The following is a 25484-nucleotide window of genomic DNA, read 5'->3' as shown; positions in this document are numbered from 1 at the left end:
ATTAAAAAATTCGAATTTAAAACACAAAAATTCGAAAAATATTTTTTTTCGCACAAGAATTGAAAATTGCTGAATATAGTATAAAAAAAATCAATCAAAGTATTTTCCACAATATTTATCATTTACAAATTTTGAATTAAACATATATATTTAAATTAATATTCCAATTCAAAAGATTGCAAAAGAATTGAGAAAATGAAAAGGTTAATCTATGTTAATATTCTAAATAAAGAGATTACAAAATAAATAAAAAATCAAAAATTGAACAACGAAGTTTCAGCATTTCAAAATAGTATCTTTAATGGAATTCAACAATATCGCAAATAGTAATATTGATGATTACACATGTATTTTTGCTCGAATATGTATGTTATTTATTTACATTTGGTGCTGCGGAATCGAGTGTGTTAAACGCAGCGTGTATCTCATGGATAGAAGATAGAATAAAGAAGATCAGAGATGCTCGCTGCGCTACATGAATCGTTCGCTGCTGATGCTGATTTTGCTGCTGCTGCCTACAAAATGTTCTATTTCTAAATACAAGACAAACAAAACACGCCCGACCCGACCAAGAAATAGAAAATTCAAAATTTTTTCTCAAAAATGAAAAACAAAACACACAAAATAGCAGCAACAACAATAATTTCGAAATTTCAATGTGTAGAAATTTTGAAGAAGCTGAAGAATTCTTTGTTGTTTTCAACACGAAAGTTTACAGAGAGATACATACATGTATGTATATATGTATATAGAGAAAGAAGTGTATATATTATACATATCTACAAATTAAATGCTGGCTATATGGTAATGCACGCCCACACACTCACACCCACACACACACCCACACATACGCAAATAATCAGACGTGATTGAAACGAAAATTGCTTCAAAGACAACAACAACAGCAACAACAACATCAACATTAACAATTTTGTGTTGGGGAATTTTTAGGAAATTTTTTGCACATTAGCACTGAGCTTGCAAGGCAGCTGCCTAAAGATAATATATCTGTGTGTCTGTATCTGTATCTGTATCTGTATCTGAATCGGATTCTGATTCTGATTCTGAATCGACGTGTGCAACTGTCTGTTTTGTCTGATTTGTGTTTTGCTGATTGTTTGCCTTTGGCAGATTGCGCATACGACGCGTTGCAGCGTCATCGACACACACTTTGCCAAATCATACAATCTATGTATAGATATATATATACTATATACACACATATACTATATATACCATATATATATATTATGTATGATTCGTTTCGTAGTTTTAGGGCAAGATTTCCGCACTTAATTGATTGTTTGCCACAATTTTCTTGTTGTTGTCTCTTATTTGATTTCAACCAAAATATGTTTCGCAAGTAAATTGCAATATATAATATTTGGCGATTACATAAATCCAAATTTGTGTTAAGTTTGTTGCTCTTGAAATCGTTTCACTTCTTGTTTGACTTGATTTTGATTTTGATTTTTTTTTTTATGTGCTGTGCTGCGAACCGAGTTCGCGTCCTCTCAGTAAATAGGTCATTTCATAGCATCTGAAAATAGTGCGCATACATAGATACATACAAAATGTATCTGAAGTGCCTTTGGCTGCAGATTAAGTTCATAATTTCGAGTGGAGACTAGAGAGAGTAAAAATAAACAAAGGCGATTAAAATGGGAATAGAAGACAGACCGAATTATTGTTACACTTTGAATGAATGAATAATTAAATGAGCATTCAAGTTAAGATAATGCAATTTCTTTGCTTGATTTCTGACTGATTTCGATTCATTTTCTGACAGTATCTTCTTTCATAATCTGTATTATGATTAGGAATTTTATTCGTAATTTCAATGATGAAAGTTCCTTTGATTTCTTTTTGGGGTATCTTTTGGGGTAGCAGGGTACCAGGGTTGCAGTCACAACGTTTGTCAAATTGTTTGGCTTTCGCTATTGTTTGCATGCCTGGTTAATTGCATATGGAGGCCGCCATCAACAACAACAACGACGACGACGTCGATGAGAGAATCGTATCGCTGGCCCACTCAACTGAACCGCTCAACTGGAGCAAACTTATTTTTATACATGCATTGAATTCCAAGCGGCTCCGCTTACATAGCCAACACACACACACACACGCATATTATGTGATACACACACACACACATACACACGCACACACATTTGCTTTGGCTGGTTTCTCCAAGTGCCTTGCAGCAGGCAGCAGGCAGCATAGAGTCGAGTCGTTGGCCACTGGCTGATCGCAGAGATCGCAGAGCGCAGCGCCAGCAACAACAACAACTAGAGAAACAACAAGAACAACAAGAGAAGCAACACCAACACCATGAAAACGTGGGCAACACATTTTTCGGTATCCATTTCGATTTGGGTTGCCAGCGCCGTCTATTTTTAGGATGTGCGCCCAGATACAGACACATAGGCCACAAATACATGTGCACGTTCGTCCCTCTCGCTCTCTCACACACGTTTGCCTTCTCGCTCACTCCCACTCTCCCACTCTAGCTCTCTCTCTCTCTCTCCCTCTCTCAGCACAGCGAGAGCAAGCGTCCAAAATACAGTCGAAGGACGGGCAGGTGGGCGGATAGATATCGATGCGTGTATGTGTGTGTGTGTGCGTGTGTGTGGCGAATCCGAATCTGAATCGGATTCCGAATCGGTATCTGTATCCATCGGTTGGCAGCCACTAGAATATAGTCTGCCGTGGATCGTCGGACCGTTCAGTCTTTTTGTGTCGTTCAGTACCATCCGATTCGTGTGATCGACAGCATCGCTCAATTTTTTTTCTTTTTTTTCTAATTCCTTGAAGGTGAGTGTGGGTTGCTGCTCTGGCCACAAGTTTTTTTTCTCTGGCACAAAAGAAATGCAACAAAATATGCAAAGATCAAAGCAAATCCATACTTGTTCCAAAATAATAATCATGATCAGCAAAAAGAAAACAAGAGAAAACGAGAAAGAAAAAGAAAAACTGCAGCTGCATCGACTGCAAAAAAAAAAAAACCCAAAAAAAAATTTCAATCGACATTCAACAACAATGCAAAAAAAAAACCAACAACAAATTGTGTGCAACGAACAAAAACAAAAGAACAAGAAAACTTTTGAATGAACAACGCGTGCGTGTGACAATCTAACGACTTTACTATATATCCTCCATATCTCTATATATCATGGATATAACTCAACACATTTTTTTTTCTAGTTACTTTTTTTTGCGTATTTTTTTTTACAATATTTTTTTCAAGTGCTCAAAAAGTACGACAGCAAAAGCGTAGCCAAGGATTAACAAAGCAAAAATGCGCTTTCATCAAAAGAGATTTGATTTTGTTTTTGAAATTGAATACGAATTTGATTTTCGAATTTTCGAATTTTTGAAATGTTCGATTCATAATTCGCAACGATTATGTAAGAAGTGTGATACATATGCGCACAGGCATCTATCTCTCTGTGTGTGTGTGTGTTGTATGTGTGCGTGTGTGTGTGTGTGTGCGTGCAAAAGCTAAAAATGTAGCTGTCAGATACAAGAGACAGCCACACAGATACAAATACAAATACATATACAGATACAGATGCGAGCAGCTAGCAGCGAATAAGCCAAAAGCCAAGTCAGCAGCAACAACAACAGCAACAGCGACAGCGGCAACTGCCCCAAAATAGAAATGTGCCATTGTATACACACTAACACACACACACACACATATACATATGTATATATATATATATATATATGCATATTCGTACGCAGATATATATACGCATATATACTATGAATATATAGAAAAAAAGATTTGAAATTGAATCGATGGACTTCGCGCTGAACTTGGAAATTTCGAAACTCAACTACTTTAGCCATAAAGTTGTTGGTTATAATGCTTACGATCAGTTCGAAAAAGTATAGAACTTTAACTTTATAGAAAGCATAACTTTACTACATACATACATACTATATATTCGAGTATATTTTCGGTGTATAGATAGCATTCAATATCTGAGATTATTTCTATATATATATTTTCGAATTCCATTTAGAATTTGCAAAGCTTTTGTTATTGTTATTGCGTCAAGGCAAAGCTTTGGCACTTTTAAGCTTTTTCGACGCGTCCTTCAGTGAAATTACTAATATAGTAAATACTCTATTTAGTTGACCCATTTGGCTTGACTTGTCGTGGTTCAGCTGTCGTTAAGGTTTGGCAGCTACAAGTTCAGCAATGCCATGAACGAGAGAGCATAATCATCTAGTATCTGGCTAATCAATGGACTTGATCAATCACTCGCTTCGGTGGTTGCATTAGCTTTCACATAGCTTTCGCGTGAGCGAGCTTTTCTGTTGTGCGTAACGAGCTTTCGTTTTCGCTCTCGTTCTCGTTCTCATTCTCATTCTCACCTTTTGTAATTGGATATCGATAGGCAAAAAAAAAATATTAATTGTGTGTGTGTGTGTGTAGGCCATCTCGCTCGCACCTGCCAGCAGAGTGGCAGCAGTGAGAGCGAGAGAGTGCGAGAGCGAGCGTGCGATCAGCAGGCGGCCCCCCATATACGGTGCGGCAACGCTGGCGTATACGTAATCTGTTTATCTATATGCATTGCGCATACGCACTGTGTGTTCGCCCCCGCCACATGGATGTGTGTGTGCGTGTATGTATGTCGATGTAGAATCAGCAGCAGCAGTAGAAATCAGGCTATTATTTTGGATTTATGGAACATTTTGTACAAGCCAATTAAGCGACAGCCTGTCGCTTCACCCACACACCCCCACCCCCTCTCTCTCTCTCTCTCTCTGAGTGTGTGTGTGGGTGTGTGTGTGTGTATGTGTGTCGTGATGATGTCATGCAACATCAGCATCAACATCACAGCTTGTGTCAGTTGCATTCACTAATCATTCAACCGTTGTGCTCGACTCTTTCTCTACTTGCAGTAACTAAAAACACAAATCAAAATGGCTGATGATGAGGTGAGGTAAGTATCGCTGAACAGCAAACCAGCTTTGCCTAGACATAGACTTAACTAACTCGACTTCCTTTTCGCAGTTAACAGTGTTAAAAGTGCAAAAATTGTGTGTGTGTGATCATTTTGGAGAATCGAACTCTGCTGCGCCGAGGGAGTCACAACTGTTGAGGTGAGTAAGAGATGCATAATCTATGCCCAAGCTTAACACTAACTTAGTCTAAGGCTTTCTCACGCTGCAACTAGTTCCCTTTTTTGCTTTCACAGATTTGCTTGCAGAGACTAGAAACAAGAGACAAGAGAGCTCAGCAGACGCGATAACAGGGGAAACAGTCGCCAAGTGATCAATGTCTATGCGATTGTTTGTCGTTTGTCCTGTTTTGTCTTGTCTTGTTGTGCTGTCTACAATGTCTTTTTATGATTTATTAGATTCCATTTCAAATGATATTTATACCCTGTTTTCTCTCTCTCTCTTTGTGATTGCAGAAAAAGGCAGCAGCAGCGGCGCCAGCTCCAGCTCCAGCTGCAGCTGCAGCTGCACCAGCTGCCAATGGTAAAGCTGCAGCGGCTCCAGCTGCTAATGGCAAAGCGGCAGCGGCGCCGGCGGCCAATGGCAAAGCGGCGGCAGCAGCGCCCGCCGGGCCCCCCAAGGATCCCAACGATCCGAAAGTGAAGGCCGAGGAGGTACACTGGTGTACGTGTAGCCGTGCCTTAAGCAATCGGCAATCGGCAATCGCCTCAGCGTCCAAACAAGTTGTGATCTCGCCACTCCTCCCTCCCCCTCGTTTCCAATTGTTCAACGAATCGTATATCTCCAACGATATTATCACCATTATGCGTGTGCCATCTAAATGTTATGCTACAAGCATCAGCATCAGCATCAGCGTTGATTGATTGATTGTTATTCTTCCCTTCCCCCCTTTTTGCAGGCTAAGAAGGCTAAACAGGCTGAGATCGAGCGCAAGCGTGCTGAGGTGCGCAAGCGTATGGAGGAAGCCTCCAAGGCCAAGAAGGCCAAGAAGGGTTTCATGACCCCAGAAAGGAAGAAGAAACTCCGGGTAAGTGTCCAATGCTTTGTCGCATCTTGATTTATCCACTTATCATTATTCATTCTGCTTGCAGTTGTTGCTGCGCAAGAAAGCCGCTGAGGAATTGAAGAAAGAACAGGAACGCAAAGCGGCTGAACGTAGACGCATCATTGAAGAACGTTGCGGCAGCCCAAGGAATCTCAGTGATGCCAGCGAAGGTAAGTCTCTGCGGTCCAAGCGAATCAAATCCAGCAAATTTTGAATTGAAATACCAAAAAAAAAAAAAAAAAAAAGAAATGGCGTAAATCAAACTTTTTATAGAACTATGAAATAATAATCGAGAAAAGCATAGAAATGAATATAAAAAATGCGTAAAAGAAAAATGAAGAGTGAACAGCAGAAGTAAATTGAAGGCAACTTTGAATTTGCTTTTGCTGTTTTCCTCATCATATCTAAAAAGAAAAGCAATGCAAAAGAAAAATCAAAAAAACGAAAAAAAAGATGCATAAACATTAAATTCTACAAAGTGTCATCTATCATCAAACACACACACACTTACACATGCACACTGGAATAAAACCGATGAAAATTGTAAAGAAAAGAACAAGTTGCGCTCCACACACACACAGACACACACAAGCACAAGCACACACACACACATACACCTAAACATAGATACTCGTACACAAGAAAAGCATTTGATATGTATTTAAATATGTCTATTTTTCTCTCTCTCTCTCTCTCTCTCTCTCCAATCTATATTTCCCTGTGTCCCGTATTCCCAAAACACACACATACAAATACACAATCACGCCCATGTCCACAATGATTGTTATATGTATCTATCCCAACACAAACACAAACACACACACACACACACACACACACACACAAATATATCTATTTGCAATTGTATCCGTGTATCTGGGCTGCAGATACACTGAAAACCCTGATTAAGCAACACTATGACAGGATTAATAAATTGGAGGACCAGAAATATGATCTTGAGTATGTTGTTAAGCGCAAGGATGTTGAGGTACACACAAACAATCATACATACATATCTACCTATCTATATATATATAGAGTATATCTATGAGTGCGAATCGCATTCGTTTCACATACTATATATCAAAATCAAAACTACTTAACTTAACACTTACAACTACAATCATAAGAGCAATAGCTAAATGGCTAAAGCAAAAGCAGCAAACACCTTCTCTCTCTCTCTCTCTCTCTCTCTCTCTGTCTCTCTTTATACATACATATATATATCTATATTTATCTCTATATTCTGCAGCTAATTCTAAAATCTCAATTACAACATACTTATATGTATAATTGCTGTCTACTCACTCTTGTATAATACACTCTTAATTCTCAAGCCAAAAATTTAACCAACAACTGATCAACAACAACAACAACAACAAAAGTCCCTTGTATATATGGAAATATATATCGTATCTTTAACCCAACTTAATGATCTCAGTATTACCAAAAAACTCTTTTAGCTCTCGTCGCGCTCTCTATCCCGTCCATTCTCTCTCTCTCTGTCTTTCACTCTTTGTCTCCGTCTCCGTCTCTGTCTCTGGGAAGTCGTATCATATGCAACAAAAACCACACAACCAAAAAACAAAACAAAACAAAACACCCCAAAAGCAACACTTGATCTACACCCGTTTTACACCCTTTGTTTCACACCCAACACTCACACACACCTCGACACCTCCACACCTCCCCGACACACACAAACACACAAGTTGGCGTCGTTGTTGAGAAATCTCGCGACTCACTCGTTTTTGAACATTCGCAGATACACTACAGAAAGTTTGTCAGGATTATTACAGTAAGATACTGAAATTGGAGTCTGAGAAATACGATGTGGAGCACGAGGTAGCCAGAAAGGATTATGAGGCAAGCGTTGCACCCGATTCACTCAATATATTTGTTGCAATTCTCTTGTTTTCTAGAAAACAACAACCAACAAAAAAAAAGAATTCAGAATCAAAACCAAACAGAGAACTTGAGTCGTACTCTATTTTTTCTTGCCGTAGTCTCGTAGAATAATTACGTTTTTTTTTTTTTGTGGAAAACTGTTAATAACCACTCGTAAAATGCTCCACACACACACAGACACTCCGACACACACACACACATTTTGGATCGTAGTACAAAATTTACTCCCGATGCACCTGAAAAAATATATGCAAATATTTCAAAGATGCCGGCACCAAAGCGCCATCTGGCGGCCATCCCCTCTTCAATCTCTCTCTCTCTCTCTTTTTTGTTTGTGTCTCTCACTCAACGTGTGTGTGTATTCGACTGGGGCATCCTGTAGCTGTAGATCACATTGATTTTTTTGAGCATAGTAGTAGTTAACCCACAATAGTATTTTTGTCCATTGATTATTTTTGTATTTTGGATGAGAGCAATGCAAGTTTTGAATCAAAAAAGCCATCAAGAGAGCGCACTTTCAAAATTTGATATCCCTCTTTGAATTTTGGTGAACAAAAACCCGACAAACGAAAACGCCAAAAACTATTCAAGTAAATAAAACCAGACCAAACCAAACCAAAAAAAAAAAATAAATAAATAAAGAGTATCCTTTCTGCCATTAACCCAAAGTTAACTCTATCAGCTTGAGGTCACGACTCGATCCCCAATTAAATAATAATATATGGGTCGACCGAAGATAACTCGCTGCTTTTACTAAAACATCTCCGAAAAAATAAAACAACAGCTGACAACCTTGACAGAACTTTTCGTCATGTGACCAGCTATTTTGCTTTTTGAGCTTGGCTACTCGCTACTTTTTTTGGCTGGCCATCATGATTTTGTTTTTTTTTGATTGATGTGCCGCCATTTAGATTAAGCAATTTAACAAGTTTTTAGTTATAAATCTGTGTGTGTCTTTTTTTGTCGTAGAACACGTAGAGGCTGTTGTTATTTTGTATTTTGTATACAGCTTTTACTAAAACCCAATTACAACGAACAACGAATTACGAATAACGAGTAACGAGTAATGAGTAACGAGTAACGAGTAACTAAGAAACCAGCTATGAGTAAACGGGGTCTACCATTTAGTTGTTAAGCAGGGTCTATCACTTATCCACCTCAAGCACAGACACAACCACTGCCTCAGCCACAAGCACAAGCACAACAACAACAACAACAACAACCAATACAATAGCAACAACCACAACAACAACAACAAGTACCACAACAACAGACACCTCATGAAAACACACACGAAACAAAATGTAGCGCACTACACAACAAAAAAAAAAAAAAAAAAAAAAACAGAAAAATAAAGTACAAAGAAAATAAGAAACGTAATGACAATAATAATGACAATGAAAATCAATATGAAAATGAAAATGAAAATGAATATGATAAAGCCAATGATAATGATAATGCCAAAGCACATTATTATGTATTTATGTATATGCAATTCGTATGAATAGGTGAATAGAGCTAAGGATAAAGTTCAATAACTGACTTTGATATTAATCTTGTATTCCTTCTCTTTCTCTGACACGCGCCGAACAACGCGCGTAACATGTGCGTCGTCTCTGTCACTCCTTCACAAAATCAAAATCTATCGATCACTGTCTCACTGTCTCTCTCTCTCTCTCTTTCTTTCACTCTCTATCTTTCTCTCTTTTTCTATATCCCTCTTTCACTATCACCCGAAATCTCTCGCATAATACAACTTTCATTCAACATAAACAACTATTTGTCTCTCTTCCTCTCTCTCTCTCTCTCTTTCACACACTTTTCTCTTTATATAACTATCTGTCTTTTTCTTATATCCGCATCAATATGCGTAACTTTTTGCACATACATTTACACTGCAATGACTATGACAATACACACTTACACACACACACACACAAACACACACACACACTCTCTCTCTTTCTCACACACTCTCTCACCAACACACTCACACACGCACACTCGAACTTGATTATCGTTTTGCGATTGAACGTAACGCGGTTACGTCAACTCGGACTATTTACGTTACGCATACCGATAACGATACCGATAACGATTACCGATTACTTTACCGATACCACAGCCGAACTGCAAACAATATGCAAACAATATTGGCAACGCGTTTACAATTTGGAGGGCGATAAATTTGATTTAGAGCACGTGCAGAAAGTCAAAGCACAAGAGGTAAATTCCAAACAAATTTTGCCTTGCACCCAAAAAAAACAAAAATATCAATTCAAGAAAACAATATACAAATATGCCAAACCAAAAAAAAAAAAAAAAAAAAAATATTTAAACACAAAATACCGAATTACCAACAAGCAAATACCAAAACAAATGAGCAACCAAAATGCGAATGTTTTTTTTTTCTTAATTATTATTATTACAATTGAATTCAACAATTATTATACTATTATAATATATAAAAAGCAACAACAGCAACTACAACAAAACAGCAACAACAACAACTACAGCAATAATAATAATCACTATAATAATCATAATTATAATAATAATAATAACTATTCTATTTTTTTTTTTGCCCTTGATATTTAATTTTTTATCTGAATATTTCTTAATAATAATTTTTTAGTTCATTCTTTTTCTTTCTTCTTGAAACCTAATTTTTGATATTGTTTTTAACTGCTCTAAACTTTAAAAACAAAGTACAACCATACAAAAAAAAAAAAAATAAAACAAAATTTCTTATTTAATATTTGCATATATAAATACATATATATAAATATATAAGGCGCACGATACTAAGCAAATCGGCGCGAGCTTTGAACTCTGCAAATCGGGAGACCCCCTCCGGAGAAACGTTGATCAGGATTTTCAATTTGATATCTAAACAAAACGAGAGCTAACTATTGATCCTGGACTCTCTCTCTCTCTCTCTCTCGGAGGTTGTCTCTCTCATTACAACAGACTTCGGCTTTGGCTCGAAGCTAAAGTTAATGCAGATACTTAAAAAAAACTTCAATTAATAGTGACTATCAACTAAACCTGCCGAATGAGTCTATCTCTTTCTCTCTCTCTCTCTATCTATATTTCTCCGTTATTCTATCAAATTCTATTTTGTCCGACTATGGAGTATTTTTCGCTCAAATGATCAATTTTCAAACCACAATTATAACATATACCAAATACCATAACCAACAACAACAGTATAAAGACATTTCTCAGACCCGAACGTTGCGCCCCCATTCCAAATACTATATATAAAAAAAAAGGTTCACCCGAAACTCAAATCTATTTTTCAATTCAAATCAATTCTCGAAATGAAAGAAAACTTACCGAACACATAACATCTAATGAAGCTGCATCAAATGCTAAAAAAAAAAGAAAAGAATGAAAACAAAACGATAAAAGAAATCAACTGATTATATAATTATGATATTTGCATATACATATATGATAGATATAATTTTATAAAAACAATATAAACAAAACATGAAAGTTATTTCTAGTTCTTTAAGATTCGTAGTGACAAAGTAAACCGTACCAAAAAAATACAATTAAATCTTAAAAAAATAATGTAAAAACGTCGAAACAACGACAAACCAAAAAAGAAAAAAAAACAAAAACAAAACAAATACCCCAAAAATATGTTTTTACAGGCGAATTGCAAGAGATTTGCGAAGAGTATTACGAGCGTATGTATATTTGTGAAGGCCAGAAATGGGATCTGGAATACGAAGTCAGGAAAAAAGACTGGGAGGTACTGCAACAATTTTCAATTCAATTCAATTTAAAACAAATATCCATATATATATGTTTACAATATATATGAACCAAACATATCTCAAAAAAAAAAATACAAACTCTAAATACAAAAGAAAAAAACAAAACAGACAAATGCAACATCAAATTTTGTTAGTACCATGTTTAATTTTCCGGTATGCGCTCATGTCATGTTCAAACAAAAGTTCTTGAATATTTTTTTTCTTTATTAAATTATTGTGTCTCTTTCTTGTATCTGTTTCCTTAATTGTTCACATTCAAACCAAAAAAAAAAAAACAACTCAAATACGTATTTATACATATTATGTACAACATATAAATGGTTCTTTATTATTCTTACTACTCTTTGTTCGATTTTCAAGTTTTTAATGCCGTTCTTAATCTCATGTTACCTTTAATTTAAAAAAAAAAACAACAAATTCAAAACGGAAACACAATCCAATCAACAACCAAACTAAAAAGAAAAAAAAAAAAAAAAAAAAGTTAATAAGTGTGAGTTGAAAATTGCCATAGAGAACTGCAGCAACAGACGCCATCAATCAGTCAATCAGTCAATCAATCAATCGAACAAACTTCATAACAAAAAGACAAGTTTATCGCCTCACGCTACGTACAGTTAAAATGCACAATCTTTATAAAGAGATTTAGATATATAATATTATTATATTGGCCAAAGTGAGGTTAGTTTCTTCAGTCTACGACTTAAAAAAGAAAAAAAAAACAAAAATCGACTTTGACTGCATTTTGAGGCTGTTTAGATTTAGATTGAGATTCTTGCGATTTACTGCACATTCCATTTGGCAATCGAAGCACTCACATTGCACATTGTACACGACAAAAACACTGCAAAAAAACGAAAAACAAAAAAAATCTTTTGTTCTTGATATTCACTAGATCTGTTATTTCTTTTGAAAATTTTCAAATTGTTGCACACCAAAATTTCTGACATTGTTTTGTGTTTTCTTCTTCGCTACTTCTTCTTAATAATGTTATATATATATATATGAAATATATATATCTAAGTTTTGTTTAATTGTGTTTTTCATTCTGTGATAATTTGTTTGTTTCGCTGACGCGTCATCTGCACCTACTTTTGTTGCCTCTGTCTGTGCGTCCGTTGACAACAACAACAACAACAACAACACAAGCACGAGCACACACCCACACAAGACACGTTGACACACTAATTTCGACACAATCAGAAACAGACAAAGTAATATACAATCTTACAACAACAACAATTCAATTAAAGCACGCGCGCGCACAAATGTAGGCAATGGTTATTTTATTAAAAGTTCTGCATGTGCACTTGTCAAAAACAGCAGCAATGGCACACACACAAACACAAACACACACACACACACACACACACAAGTAGTCAACAGCAAAACCACAGACAATAATTAAATAACAACAACAACAACGTGTACACAACCTTTGCCCCCCCTTTGCAACAATGAAAGCAGCAAGAACAAACAAATAAGGGGCAAGCCCAACTTTACAACAAACAGAACCTGTGCGCTGGAACCTATCAACCAAAAAAAGTTTCAAATCCACTTCGACCTCAACCGCACGCACTTCATTGTAAATAATGTAATGTGTGTAATGACAATTAAACAAAAACATTGTATCGTTCGTTTAACTAGCTCGCTCTCTTTCTATCTGACGCTCGCCTTAACTAAAAAAAAAAGAAGAAAAGAAAAAAAAAGAGAAAACAAACAGCAAAGCAACATTAATTATTATTATAATTGAGAAAAGCGTAAAATCCAAGCAATTGAAGAGCATAAAAGCCAAGCGTCGATTTTCTTAAGTTCTTAACTTGATTTCACAACCACAAAAGAAAGAAATACAAATGAAAAGAGTAATAATGATAATAATGGAAGGGGGAAATAGGGGCTGATTTGTGTCCAAGTGTCGGTTCGCTTTAACCAGCTACCGCTAATCATTGCCACCGCTGTCTACTAAATGTTACCGTTACCGTTCTACCGATTTACCGATTCACCGTTCTACTACCGATACCGATAACACGTTCTGTTATATTGAACCCGAGTGTTGCTCCAACAAAATTAAAAAAAAATTAAATATATATAATAAAAAAGCTTAACAAACAAATGAAAGACATGAAGAAGCAAATGAAAAGAAACACATCACAAAATGCAGAAAAATATTGATCGACAATTTGATATATATTTTTGTGTACAATATTATTAGTTGTAATTCAGTCAGTAGTCAATGTTTGTAATGTATGTGGCATGCTGTGCAGTACCTCAGGCCCCAGATCCGTACGCTCAGGTGTGTTAGGTACCGATCCATAATAAATAATAGGTCACAAAATTTGTCAACGCAATAATATCGTATATAAAATAAATGAAATGCTGTTTAAAGCAATGAATGATAAGAAAAAGCAAAATGAAAATGAAAACGAAAACGAAACAAAAAAGCAAAAGAAAATTAAGAATTATGAAGAGAAATCGACATTTGGATGTTATGCTGTTCAATCGACAAAAACAAAAAACAAAAAAACAAAAACCAAACAAATAAAATAAGAAAACCAAACCAGTCAAAAAGAAAGAAACCGACCTTAGAACCAACGCTCCTCCGATGTCCCGTTCAAAACAACCGTTATACCAACAAGCAACAAATTAAATCAAATAAATCAAAATAAAATTGCAAATTGTGCCTCGTAACTTAATCTAGCTCGTTCTTTCGCATGCTCTAACTCGCAATCTAGTATAAATGATCTGAATCTGCACTTGAATGTTTTAGTTTTAGTCTTAATTTTAGAGATAGCTGTAAGTTTAACTCCCCCCGCTTGCTCCCGCTTGCATCTTGTTTTCCTCGAGAACTAGAAATAAAACAACAACTAAATGTTGCAAAACCCACGCTATGATGCATGCTTATATTGATTTTGATTTTGATATTCAAGTAGTTTGCCACAATTTAGATTATATGTCAATTGAACCAAATAGTTTGAACTTTAGATGCATTTTATATTCATAATTAACTTGATGTATTTCTCTCTTCCTCTTCAATTCTCTCTCTCTCTCTCACACACACGCTGCGATCAACCATAGATCAACGATCTCAATGCCCAAGTTAACGATCTTCGTGGCAAATTGTAAGTTTAATCCACAACATTTTGCATCTCGAATTAGAATCTAATTTGAATTTGAATTTGATTTTCATCTTTTGTGCAGCGTTAAGCCAGCCTTGAAGAAGGTCTCCAAATACGAAAACAAATTCGCCAAGCTGCAGAAGAAGGCTGCTGAATTCAACTTCCGCAACCAACTTAAGGTGGTCAAGAAGAAGGAGTTCACATTGGAGGAGGAAGAGAAGGAGGTAAGTGATGCGTTAATAATCTTGATTAGAACTACGATTACGTATACGCAATATTAAGTAAACGAAATGCAACGACTAGTGAATAAACTAGCCGAATGTGAACTTAAACTTTATAATTGATCTGCTATATATCTATCCATACTGCAATCAATCTTCAAACGCAATATAAAATCGGCGCAAACGCTCTATAGAAAAAGATAAAAGATGCCGCTACTCTAAAAACAGCCAAAAAGTGTAAGAATGTGTAATGTGTGTTTATGTTAAGCACCAAGTGTCCTCTCTTTCGTCACTCTCTGTCTCTCTCTTTCTCTCTTTCTTTCTTTCTGTCTCAATGTACTTTTATGTATTTTTTGATCACATGTTGTTTATCTGTAATACACACACACACTTTAGTATAGTAGAATATTATATGTAGAATGTAGTTGTCGTCGTAGTGCCCAGCACAGTTGAATCCGGAATGTTCTGGTTAAATGTTAAGCCCCAATTTGAGGATCATTCACTAATGCCTTCGTTTTACTTTCATGTGGTGCTGCATCTGCTGCTTGCTGCTGGATGATGATTTTGAACTCTGCAGAAGAAACCCGACTGGTCCAAGGGCAAGCCCGGCGATGCCAAGGTAAAGGAGGAGGTTGAGGCCGAAGCTTAAGTGTCTACGTCCAGTAGTGTCCACTGAACCCGTGACTCCCGCCCTAAACAAAATAATAATTCAACAAAAAATATTCACAACAATATTATCTGAAGCAAAATACTATCAATCAATATACGTGTATATATTCTCACTATATATATATCTATATATGTTATAACTATGTACAACGCAGATATATGGCATACATATCTTTATATATCTATATATTTGGGTGTGTACATATGAAATAAACAACCGCTACAGCTTAATCAGAAAACATTACAAAAAAAAAACACCAGCTACAAATAATTCAAGTCAAGGATTCAAACAACATTCAAACATCTGAACGATTTGATGAATTATTTTTTATTATATTTCATTAATTACAAATTCTATTTTTTAATGTAAATTAAACTAAATTACAAAAAAAAGAATCGCCCGTCGTATACCTTCTTTTCAGTTCTTGTCGATGTCGATGTCGATTTCGATATAAAAGCTGTTGTCAACAGTTTAAAAGTAAAATTCTTTTCGTTCAAGTATCTCAAGTCTGGCATGTTTTTCAAATACGAAATCACGAACTTCGGAATAATGTCTTTTAGTTTTCCACACTATCAATTTACATTTTATTTTATTGTGGCACATTTATTGTAGCGCGTAATCCATAGTTGAGCACAGTTTGCAGTTCCTTGGGCACGCTTACACGCATTTGTTTCTTTGCTGAGATTCCTTTAGACATCGTTTTGCACTGCACTTGCGATATCATCATCATCGCAGCACACCGTCTCAACAATCTGAGCACCTGGCCATGACGAATGTCGTTCGAATCGGTCCATCGATCCACTTATACGGTTCTGGTTCTGGTTCTGTTACAGGAACAGGCGCCCGAGACGCCAGCCCCGGCATAGCTAATACCTCTTACGACATCAGCTGCTCTGGCAAATTGTTCTCAATTCGCTCACCCACAAGTATTTTTTCAATTTAGCAAATTGTAATAAAGCTTGCATATTTATGAAAACAACAACTAAATAAATACATTTCATAAAACGAAATATTGCTGTGTTCTCTTTCAACTGTATTGAAATAGGTCTTCGCGCTCAGCGGCAAGAAAAGGAAACCCTTGAAACACAAAAATTATTTTTTGTCTGATTAATTTTGTTTTTGCCAAATGTCTGCCAAGTCGTTAAGGATTGGTATAGAAAAATGGTCAACAATTTCAATAAGGCACTGCATCTCGGTCAGGAAGGATGATCGCTATGTCCTTTAACACAAAAATTGCTCTTACAAACACAAACTGATCCAACACAAGCACTAAATATAAAGATTCAATTGTAATTTGTAGCCTCGTCAGCAACTGCTTAATAGCGCCATCTATGGTTCGTTGACGCAATGAGTAGTTAAATTTGTGCAGTCTGAAAGTATACTACAATTATTTGTTGGGCATGCGTTATTTGAAATTTGCGCGCAATACTGTTAAAATAGTGTAGCATACTTTTAGGAGTGAAAGTAGCTGCCACTAATAAGCAAGTGATTTTCTGTATTTCTACTTGCTACTGATTTATGTTCGCCTGGTATTTCATCTGCTCACTTGGTACTCGCGTCTGCTTCAAGTGGCCAAGAACATCATCAAATGACGGCAAAAACTGACCAGTCAGCGAATGAAAGACTAGGAGAACATAAATCAGAAGCAAGCAAAACTACAGCAAGACACCTACTAAATTAGTGACGCCATCCAAGTGGGCGCCAATTTAAAATTAAAAATTTGAAAGTAACCGACAAAATTCAAAACAAATCCGTCAAAAATCAAAAGTAATCGTTTAAAGGACGAGCGTAATGTCCTTGCGTATGTCCTGGCAAGCGATATATCAGTCGTTGGGTATTAATAAGCCCTATCAAGGGACCAAAGGACATTGTAATTATCCTTGTAGTTCTCGAGTTATCCTTTGGCCCTTGGACCAAAAAATTCCAAATCTTGGATCCTTAGAAAATCCCATAATTTGTTGATGCCAATCGATGGAGGAGGTCCTTGCGATTCTGACAATACGGGTCCTTTGAAAATCCCACAGGATATGGCCACAATATATCCAATTTTCAAAAAAAGACCCCAGCTGTACCCTCAAAGTATGCTATACAAAATTGAATTCTTTGGCGCCAGTCTTAAATTTAAAAATTGTAAGCAACTGACAAAAAATACAGCCGTTCAAGTTGAAAAATAACGTTTAACATTATTGTAAAATTTTATATATTTACAGCATACTTTAGGGGGCGAAATGGCAGCCGACAAATAAGCAAGTAACTTTCTTTATTTCTGCTTGCTACTGATTTATGTTCTCCTGGTATTTCGTCTGCTCACTTGGTACTTTTAGCCAAGCACAGCATCAAATGACAGCAAAAAACTGACTAACCAGCGAATGAAATACTAGGCGAACATAAATCAGAAGCAAGCAAAACTACAGCAAGTCACCTACTAAATTATTGACGCCATCCACTTGGGCGCCAGTTGCAAATTTAAAACAAGTAAGAAAGTTACAGTCGAGTGTGCTCGACTGTGAGATACCCGCTACCCATTTTTAATAAAGGCAAAATATTGCGGTATCATTTTCAAAATATACCGAAAATACTAAAAAAATACTAAAAATATACCAAATGGTATGTTTGGTATATCGATACAGCACACCATTCAAAATATACCATAGACGACACAATGTACCAGATTGTCACCCAAAGCAACTCAGACCCCTAGTAATTAGGTGTTTTTGCCCATACAAAAGTATTTCTTTAATAACTTCCACAATTTTTATCTGATCGCAACCAAATTTTTAGGAATCATAACTACTACAGTAATTATTGTATATACCAAAATTCGTAGCTCTAGCTTTAAAATTACACTTGTTATTCGTTTTTTTTGATTTGCGGGGGCGGAAGTGGGCGTGGCTAAAATTTGAAACAAACTTGATCTGCGTGCAAACATATCAAATGCTGTCGAAAAAAAATTATAGCTCTATCTCTTATAGTCTCTGAGATCTAGGTGTTCATACGGACGGACGGACAGACACACAGACACACAGACACACAGACGGACAGACGGACAGACGGACAGACGGACATGGCTATATCGTCTCGGCTGTTGACGCTGATCAAGAATATATATACTTTATAGGGTCGGAGATGCCTCCTTCTACCTGTTACATACATTTCCTGCCGGCACAAAGTTATAATACCCTTCTACCCTATGGGTAGCGGGTATAATTAGAAAAAAACGGCAAAAAATAAACAAATTCGTTAAAATTCAAAAATTTTTGTTTTTATTGTTATCATTGTCTCAAATCTATTTTGCAAGGACTTTCTTGTTGTATTATAAGGATAACTAGCTCTATCGATTGATACTTAAGGATTTTAAGGATATTCCTATAAAATTTACCGTAAATTTTATCACGGGGTTGGTTTAGAAAAACGGCCTAGAGTTTCTATAATCAACTGTATCTCGGTTATTTGAAGGACGATCGTGACGTCCTTGGGCACAAGGATTTTTCTATTAAAGATAAACTGATTGGGGTTCTTAAAAGACCAATATTTCCTACTGGACTCGAGATAACACGATATTTTTTAATAATGAAAATTGGGGTTTTCTCGGTCAAATGCTGTCTGACTTTTGCGGGTCCTGTATTAATCGAAGACCTTTGATGAGATCTATCATCACGCCGAAGGACATTCAATTCGTCTTGGTCGTTCTTGAGTTATGATTTTCGCGTGTTTCCATATTATTGATGCCAATTGATAAAGTTTGTCCTTTGAAAATGCGGATATAGCCAAACTATAACTGGTTTTTAATCAGCTTATATGCATTACACATGAATCCTTAGATGTATTAATGCAAATGAATAATGCAGTATTAAAGTGCTTCTAATTTATGTATATTTGTAAGCTGCATTTGAATATTCATAACTATAACGAAGCATAGATGGCGCTGTTTGTTGTTGAGGTGTGACCACATAAATATGTAAAATACTATAATACGGAAAACCGATAATTACAACTTGTATCTTGGTATATGTTGTAATAAAAAGCCTAATACTCAGGTGGCAATTTATAAACAGGGTATTTTCTTTAGTTTAAGGAAGTCGAACATTTGTTTCTCACTATTTTAAATATCGTTCCGCTTAAACAGGTAATACGGCTGCGAGCAACTGTGACGTCACTAACGATTGCGCAGTATTTAAATACCAAGGCAGTTCGATAACGATAAATGATTTTGTTTACATTTTTCAAACATTGATTTTATTACGCTCATTTATTGCAGTTGGACAGATAGCTGTTATTAAGTATAGTATGACAAATACCGCTCAGCCAAGCAGTGGACAACGATAGGGCACGCCCTCCTTGCAACAATACTCACGACCAGCCTGCAGATTCGTATTCACCCATTGATTATGACAGTTCTTGATGAAGAGATAGGCCCGCTCCTTGTGGCAGTTGTGTCCCAGCGTGGCGCACACAATGTTCGCCGAGTTGGGCAAGTGCTGTACAATCTGCAAAATAATTATCGTATTGGGAATGTTAACCGAACTTCGCAATTGACACAATTTCAGCGGCTGCCACTCACCGCCTCCAGGCACTTCGTCTGACACTGTTTGTGTCCAATGGCATTGCAGGGATACATGCGATCCATTTCGTTGTGGATGAGCGGCGTATCGGGGAGACCATTTTTGATCTGCGAAGAGAGGAATACGCCGCAGGTACAGGGCACAGGCTGATTCAATGGCACTGCGGCTGCAACAATTGCGCCCGGAGTCGGTGGTGATGGCAACGTGTTGTCTAATCCCGACTCTGTGGTACTAGTGCTACTACTGCTGCAGCTGCTGGTGCTATCTGTTGAAGTAGCCACAGTTCTGGTGCTGCCTGGCATCTCTGTTGTGGACGTGGCAGGACTTGGAGTGCTGCTGATGCTTGACTCTGTCGTGGATCGCGATGTTCCTGTGCTTCTGGGCGTGCTATTGATAATGAACTCCACGGGCGCCGGCCAATCATCCTCTGTGGTGTCCGGGCTGCTTGTTGTGCGCATCTTGTAGCGACGATCCTTCACATAGCTGGTCTTGCCGTAGATGGGTTTCTTGTAGGCAAACTTGCTGGCAGCCACATGCTGCTCCAAGGCAATGGCAGCCAGCAATACCAGCAGCACTGTCATCAGTCGTGTAGTTGTGTTGCAAGCTAAACCATTATCACAATCAGTTTTTACTGCAATGCATTTGCTTTAACCATCAACTTACCCATCTTTCTACTGTTCTGTAATCTAGATTCACTTCTGATTGACAATTGTTCGACTCTCGCGCATTTTATGCAAAATATTTGCAATAGCGTCAGCAGTTTTTTTTCTTGATTTGTTTTTGCTGCGACTGCGGCCAACGCTCTGACCTCCAAAGAGACAGCAGCTTGCTTCCATGAAGTTCAAGTTTAGACGGCATCAACTTCGACAGCGTCATCGCTTTATGATATTTTAGGTCAGGGCATTTGACAGCTACTCAGTTTCGGCTTGCATTGCATTCTTCTCCGAATTGTCTCTCATTCATGAGCCACTCGCCTTCCCTCCCACAAAAAAATGAAGAAGCACTTGAATTACTCGCTTGATATTTTAATAGTTGATAGCAGCCATCTTACAAATTGGCATTCTTGACAATCCAATCGCGATGATAGAAGACCTTGGCATAGCCATCGGGATTTGTGGAGCCACAGCCGCCAATCACAAAGCCAGCAATGCCAACGAGTTGACCATTCTGGATAGCCGGGCCACCAGAGTCGCCGTTGCAAGCACCGTTGCCGGCGGTGTGGGCCAAACAGATCAAACTACTGGTGAACATGAAGGTGGAGCTGATGCACTGATTCTTCGACAGCGAGCTAAGCGTGTTGTACTGCAGCAGGCGGGGCGAGGCTCCGCCAGTGGTGAGACGACCCCAGCCAGAGATGATAACCTCGCTGCCAACTGCGGTATCAACGCTGGCCAGAGGAATGGCCTTGATCACGGCGGAGTAGGTGAGGGGCTGGTCGAGCACCAGGAGTGCGACATCGTTCAAGAAGTTCCCATAGCTCTCATGGACAATGACCTTGGCCACGTTGACGACAACGCCGCCGCTGCTGCGATCCACGGTTCCGGCACGAATGCTCAGCTGCTTGGCCGAGGTACTACAAAGGGAATAATGGTTGAGAAATCAATTGATGAACTCCGATTAACTCTCAGGGTATCACTTACACCTTCAGGGAGCCGTCGGAAGCTTCGCTGGTGACGCAATGAGCTGCAGTAAGAATGATCTGGGGTGCAATGATGCTGCCGCCGCAGATGTGCGAGGTAAGCTGACGCAACGACACCTGATGAGGGAATTGTCCTTCAACGGCATCCAATCCGCCCACAATGCGACCATCCAGCTGGGAGCTATGAGGAGCAGCAGAGGCCAAAGCAATGGCCAAGCAGGCAATCAGAAGGCTCTTCATCATGTTGAATGCTTTAGGATTATGTCCAGTTACTTTGCAGACTGCAAGTGATGTCAAATCGTTGGTTGGCACAGCTTTTTATATGAATCGCGATTCGCTTAGAGATATCTTATCAGCTCTTTAGCATTGGGCTGGTCAGTTGTTCCGATTGGATTGGTGGCGATTACTCTGGGTTTCTCACGATTAGAGGATATTATTTATGATCCATCAAGAAGTCAATGGATTGGGAATTGCCCCGTGCCGAAAGAAATTATATTTATCTGCGGCATGTGCCTAAAAAACGTCATTATCGCGAGGGACTCGCCCACTATTGTGCAATAAACTAATCTGATTTGATTTGTGATTAGCAACTGAGATTGTTCAGTTAGGAATTATCTCTAAATATCAGTTCTTGGGAATTACATACTCATAAGAGAAATTAACCAAATCTTTGCTATTTTTAAGTGACAAAAGAATATTGGTTGCAGATAGAATTGTGTAGAATCATTTCCATATAATTTGTTACACATTACATTTTGTAAAACTTTCGATATGCAAATAGAGAAGCCTTTTGATACAATATAATATCATCTGTGTAATTTTTCATGTGACACATATCAAATATAATTGAAAGACATTTATTCTTTTTAAAATAATTATTTTATATTTATTATGTCAAAAAAATTTGCATTTGCATGTTTCATTCGCTGTTTTAAGTTAGGACAACAAAAAATTTTACAATTTACACATTATAATTAAAGAAAGAATCGCAGCAAAACTACACAAAAAAAATAGGAAAATAATAATAATAATAATAAAATTAAAATTTGACAGATGTCCAAAATCAATTGCGATGACAAAAAAAAAACTGTTGCATATTTTTTGAAAATATATATATAAAAATAGAAATATATATATTCATATAAATCGCTGTCAGTTAATAAAACTTAAATTGTAGTCTGCCTAATGCCTAACTAAAAAATGGTTGGAAAATGTTGTTATAGTTTGTTGTCTTTTTTCATGTTTTTGCTCTTGCATTTGTTTTTCAACTTAATTCAAACAATTATGAGAATCTTTTTACAATTTATGCTTAACTAAATAGATTTATATGTAGAATTACATAAAAAATATAAGTGTAAATGTATAATAATAAAAAAAAATTGATATTGTTTTTTTTTTTGCAGAATGTGTTTCGTAGTTTGTAATCGTATATGTATATATAGTATAGCTAACAATTTTGTTTATATAAGCACTTCAGTTTCGAAACTAACAGCTAAACATGATATAATATATTATGCAATTAGTTAATTGAATTGTCTTTTGTTTTTGTTTAAACTTAATAGTAGACGGTAAAACGAACGTAGTCGATGCTCTAATTGCTATTGTTAATTAATTGAATTTAATTAAACTTATTTAGGGCGCTAGAGAAAAACGTTGGCCGACAATTACAAGATACAATTACAATAATTCATAATAATAATAATAATAAAAATAATTTGCGCTAATTATAATTGTTTTCATCTCGTTTATCATTAACTGGAAGCTGTGAAACGGATTGCAAAATGTTCCGCTCGTTATCATTTCGTTATCTCTCATCGATCAAATTGTTTAAAACGTTTGCGCGCAAAATATTAGTTATTGTTATTGTTGTCTTAGGGGGGGCGGGGGGTTGGATGCGAAACTGAACAGTTCACTAACTACTTACGAATATATATAAGTATATATCTGGCGTATATGTATATATATCATTTATGATATACGATTTCAACGCGCTCTGTACAACAAACATTAATATTAAATCATTTAAATTACTACAATTATTACGTTTGTTTTGTTTTTAAATTAAAGCTTAATTTCTAGGCAAAAAAAAAAAGGATTTAGTTTCTTGTCTGTTATTCGTTTTTCGATTTTCATTTTGGGAGGGAGGTGATTGGGTTGTTGGGATATCATTCTTCTCGTTGTTGTAGTTCTTGGGCGCTCTTGGAGCTGTCTTTCATTCTATCGAACCATTATTATCGCCTCATTGTCAAATGTAAATGGCCTCGGACCCCTTGTTGGCCTGATGTCCGCCGGAGATGTACAAATTGTTGGCCGCCGGCGATTGTACGCCCTCGGACCAATCCGAATTGCTGCGGGGCGACGATGAGGACCAGTGTCCGGGCGATTCAGGCGATGGCGTCGGATAGCTGTCCAGCGTCTGCACCAGATGCTGTGGCGTATGGCCGCCCGAATGCTGGCTGGGCGGCGTTAGGTACTGATAGAAGGCCTGATTATGCTGTGACGATGGCGACAGCATGTTGGTCGATGGCGAGGAACCCGACATTGAACTTTGTATTGAAGGCGGATTCATTTGACCCGAGTGAAATGAGTCTGCAAAATGATAGAATGTGGAGTTTCATTAGTTTCGTTGTCTTTCTTTCTAGTTTGATCGTTTCACTTACCCGGAGATCCACAAAATCCATTCAAGTCCAAACCGGCTGAACCGAACTCAAGGCCTCCAATTGCTTGTTGCTGTTGCTGCTGCTGTTGTTGCTGCTGCTGTTGTTGTTGCTGCTGCTGCTGCTGCTGTTGTTGCTGCTGCTGTTGTTGCTGTTGCTGCTGTTGTTGCTGCTGCAGCTGCGGTGACAACGTCTGCATTATTGCACTGCCTTTAGCATTGTTGGAGGACTGGGGCGCCAGCATGATGCCCATGTCGCTGCCCGTGGGCGAGATGATGCCCAGGCTAACCGGTGAGCTTTGCGGCCCCAACGAACCGTTGCCCCCACCGAGCAGACTGTTGAGATTGCTGCCGAATTGCTTCTGCTGCGTGGCATGCCGCATTGCTTGAATGTGCGTCGGCGATGTTGGCAAACTGGGCCGTGATTTGGCCGGCGATGGTGAGCCTATAAAACGAAACAAAGAGTGACAACATTAGTATAACAGTTGAGTTGAGTTAACCAACACACAATTGACTTACCCAGATAGGCGTGTGGCGATAACGCCAGACTGCTCTGCACCGAATGCGGTGGCGATTGATTCGAATAGGGCGGACTGAGTCCCTGCTCGTGACCCCCATTGGGCACTCCACCGCCGAGACCGCACAGCGTATTGGTGTTGCGTCCGCCGTTCAGGCCCATCGCCTGTCCGTTTAGCATTTCTTGCTGAAATGGCGAGCCCATCGAGTAGCCGTAGGTGTCCAGCTTGATCATGTCCAGGCTGTTGGCTGGCAGGGATTGCAGTGACTGTGCGTTCTGTGCGTGGGGAAAGGGAAAACAGCATTAGAAGTTGTATTGGATGAAGGGTATAACAGTTTGTTAGTTGATCACCAAACTGATATACATATGTGCGTATCAAACGAATCGA

The 25484-nt window shown here is 37.7% G+C and overlaps 4 protein-coding genes across 13 annotated transcripts in view; 1 reads left to right on the top strand and 3 right to left on the bottom strand.

Moving 5' to 3' along the window:
• The first annotated feature begins 2668 nt into the window (after positions 1-2668).
• Positions 2669-16117, top strand: LOC133847487 (troponin I). Of its 10 annotated transcripts, XM_062282572.1 has the most exons (10): positions 2669-2814; positions 4918-4953; positions 5433-5630; positions 5876-6004; positions 6069-6192; positions 11593-11693; positions 14791-14834; positions 14914-15055; positions 15247-15289; positions 15630-16117. In XM_062282572.1, coding segments are annotated over exons 2-10 (798 nt in total). In that variant the 5' UTR covers positions 2669-2814; positions 4918-4938; the 3' UTR covers positions 15632-16117. The 10 variants fall into 10 exon arrangements, with proteins under 10 accessions (XP_062138556.1, XP_062138555.1, XP_062138554.1 ...); XM_062282571.1 differs by lacking the exons at positions 11593-11693; positions 15247-15289 and adding an exon at positions 10056-10156; XM_062282570.1 differs by lacking the exons at positions 11593-11693; positions 15247-15289 and adding an exon at positions 7788-7888.
• A 3813-nt stretch (positions 16118-19930) lies between these two features.
• Positions 19931-21098, bottom strand: LOC133849393 (follicle cell protein 3C-1). Its single transcript, XM_062285439.1, has 3 exons — positions 20948-21098; positions 20284-20888; positions 19931-20209 (listed from the first exon to the last, which is right to left on the bottom strand). The coding sequence occupies exons 1-3, from the start codon at positions 20949-20951 to the stop codon at positions 20024-20026; spliced, it is 795 nt and encodes a 264-aa protein (XP_062141423.1). The 5' UTR covers positions 20952-21098; the 3' UTR covers positions 19931-20023.
• A 115-nt stretch (positions 21099-21213) lies between these two features.
• Positions 21214-22270, bottom strand: LOC133849394 (serine protease SP24D-like). Its single transcript, XM_062285440.1, has 2 exons — positions 21925-22270; positions 21214-21857 (listed from the first exon to the last, which is right to left on the bottom strand). Exons 1-2 carry the CDS (start codon positions 22164-22166, stop codon positions 21332-21334), a joined length of 768 nt encoding a protein of 255 aa, XP_062141424.1. The 5' UTR covers positions 22167-22270; the 3' UTR covers positions 21214-21331.
• A 1038-nt stretch (positions 22271-23308) lies between these two features.
• The window catches only part of LOC133849391 (neurogenic locus Notch protein), a 44724-nt gene continuing 42548 nt past the window's right edge, over positions 23309-25484 (bottom strand). The window contains exons 7-9 of the mRNA XM_062285437.1: positions 25099-25372; positions 24584-25024; positions 23309-24512 (exon numbers count right to left, since the gene is read on the bottom strand). Of these exons, the coding sequence (XP_062141421.1) occupies positions 24169-24512; positions 24584-25024; positions 25099-25372 (1059 nt within the window). The 3' untranslated portion in view covers positions 23309-24168. The remainder of the gene's footprint in view (positions 24513-24583; positions 25025-25098; positions 25373-25484) is intronic.

Source organism: Drosophila sulfurigaster, chromosome X (assembly GCF_023558435.1).
Source record: "Drosophila sulfurigaster albostrigata strain 15112-1811.04 chromosome X, ASM2355843v2, whole genome shotgun sequence".
Lineage (NCBI taxonomy): Eukaryota > Metazoa > Arthropoda > Insecta > Diptera > Drosophilidae > Drosophila > Drosophila sulfurigaster.
The sequence above is the reverse complement of the archived record's forward strand: the minus strand, read 5'-3'. Positions and strand labels throughout refer to the sequence as shown.

Bases quoted from the DNA above. Each gene is read 5' to 3' on its own strand.
- LOC133847487 (XM_062282571.1), top strand. The intron at 14,835-14,913 runs GTAAGTTTAATC...TCTTTTGTGCAG, and splicing joins AACGATCTTCGTGGCAAATT to CGTTAAGCCAGCCTTGAAGA. The intron at 15,056-15,629 runs GTAAGTGATGCG...TGAACTCTGCAG, and splicing joins TGGAGGAGGAAGAGAAGGAG to AAGAAACCCGACTGGTCCAA.
- LOC133849393 (XM_062285439.1), bottom strand. The intron at 20,210-20,283 runs GTGAGTGGCAGC...ATTATTTTGCAG, and splicing joins AGACGAAGTGCCTGGAGGCG to ATTGTACAGCACTTGCCCAA.
- LOC133849394 (XM_062285440.1), bottom strand. From the start codon at position 22,166: ATGATGAAGAGCCTTCTGATTGCCTGCTTGGCCATTGCTTTGGCCTCT. The intron at 21,858-21,924 runs GTAAGTGATACC...TTCCCTTTGTAG, and splicing joins TCCGACGGCTCCCTGAAGGT to TACCTCGGCCAAGCAGCTGA.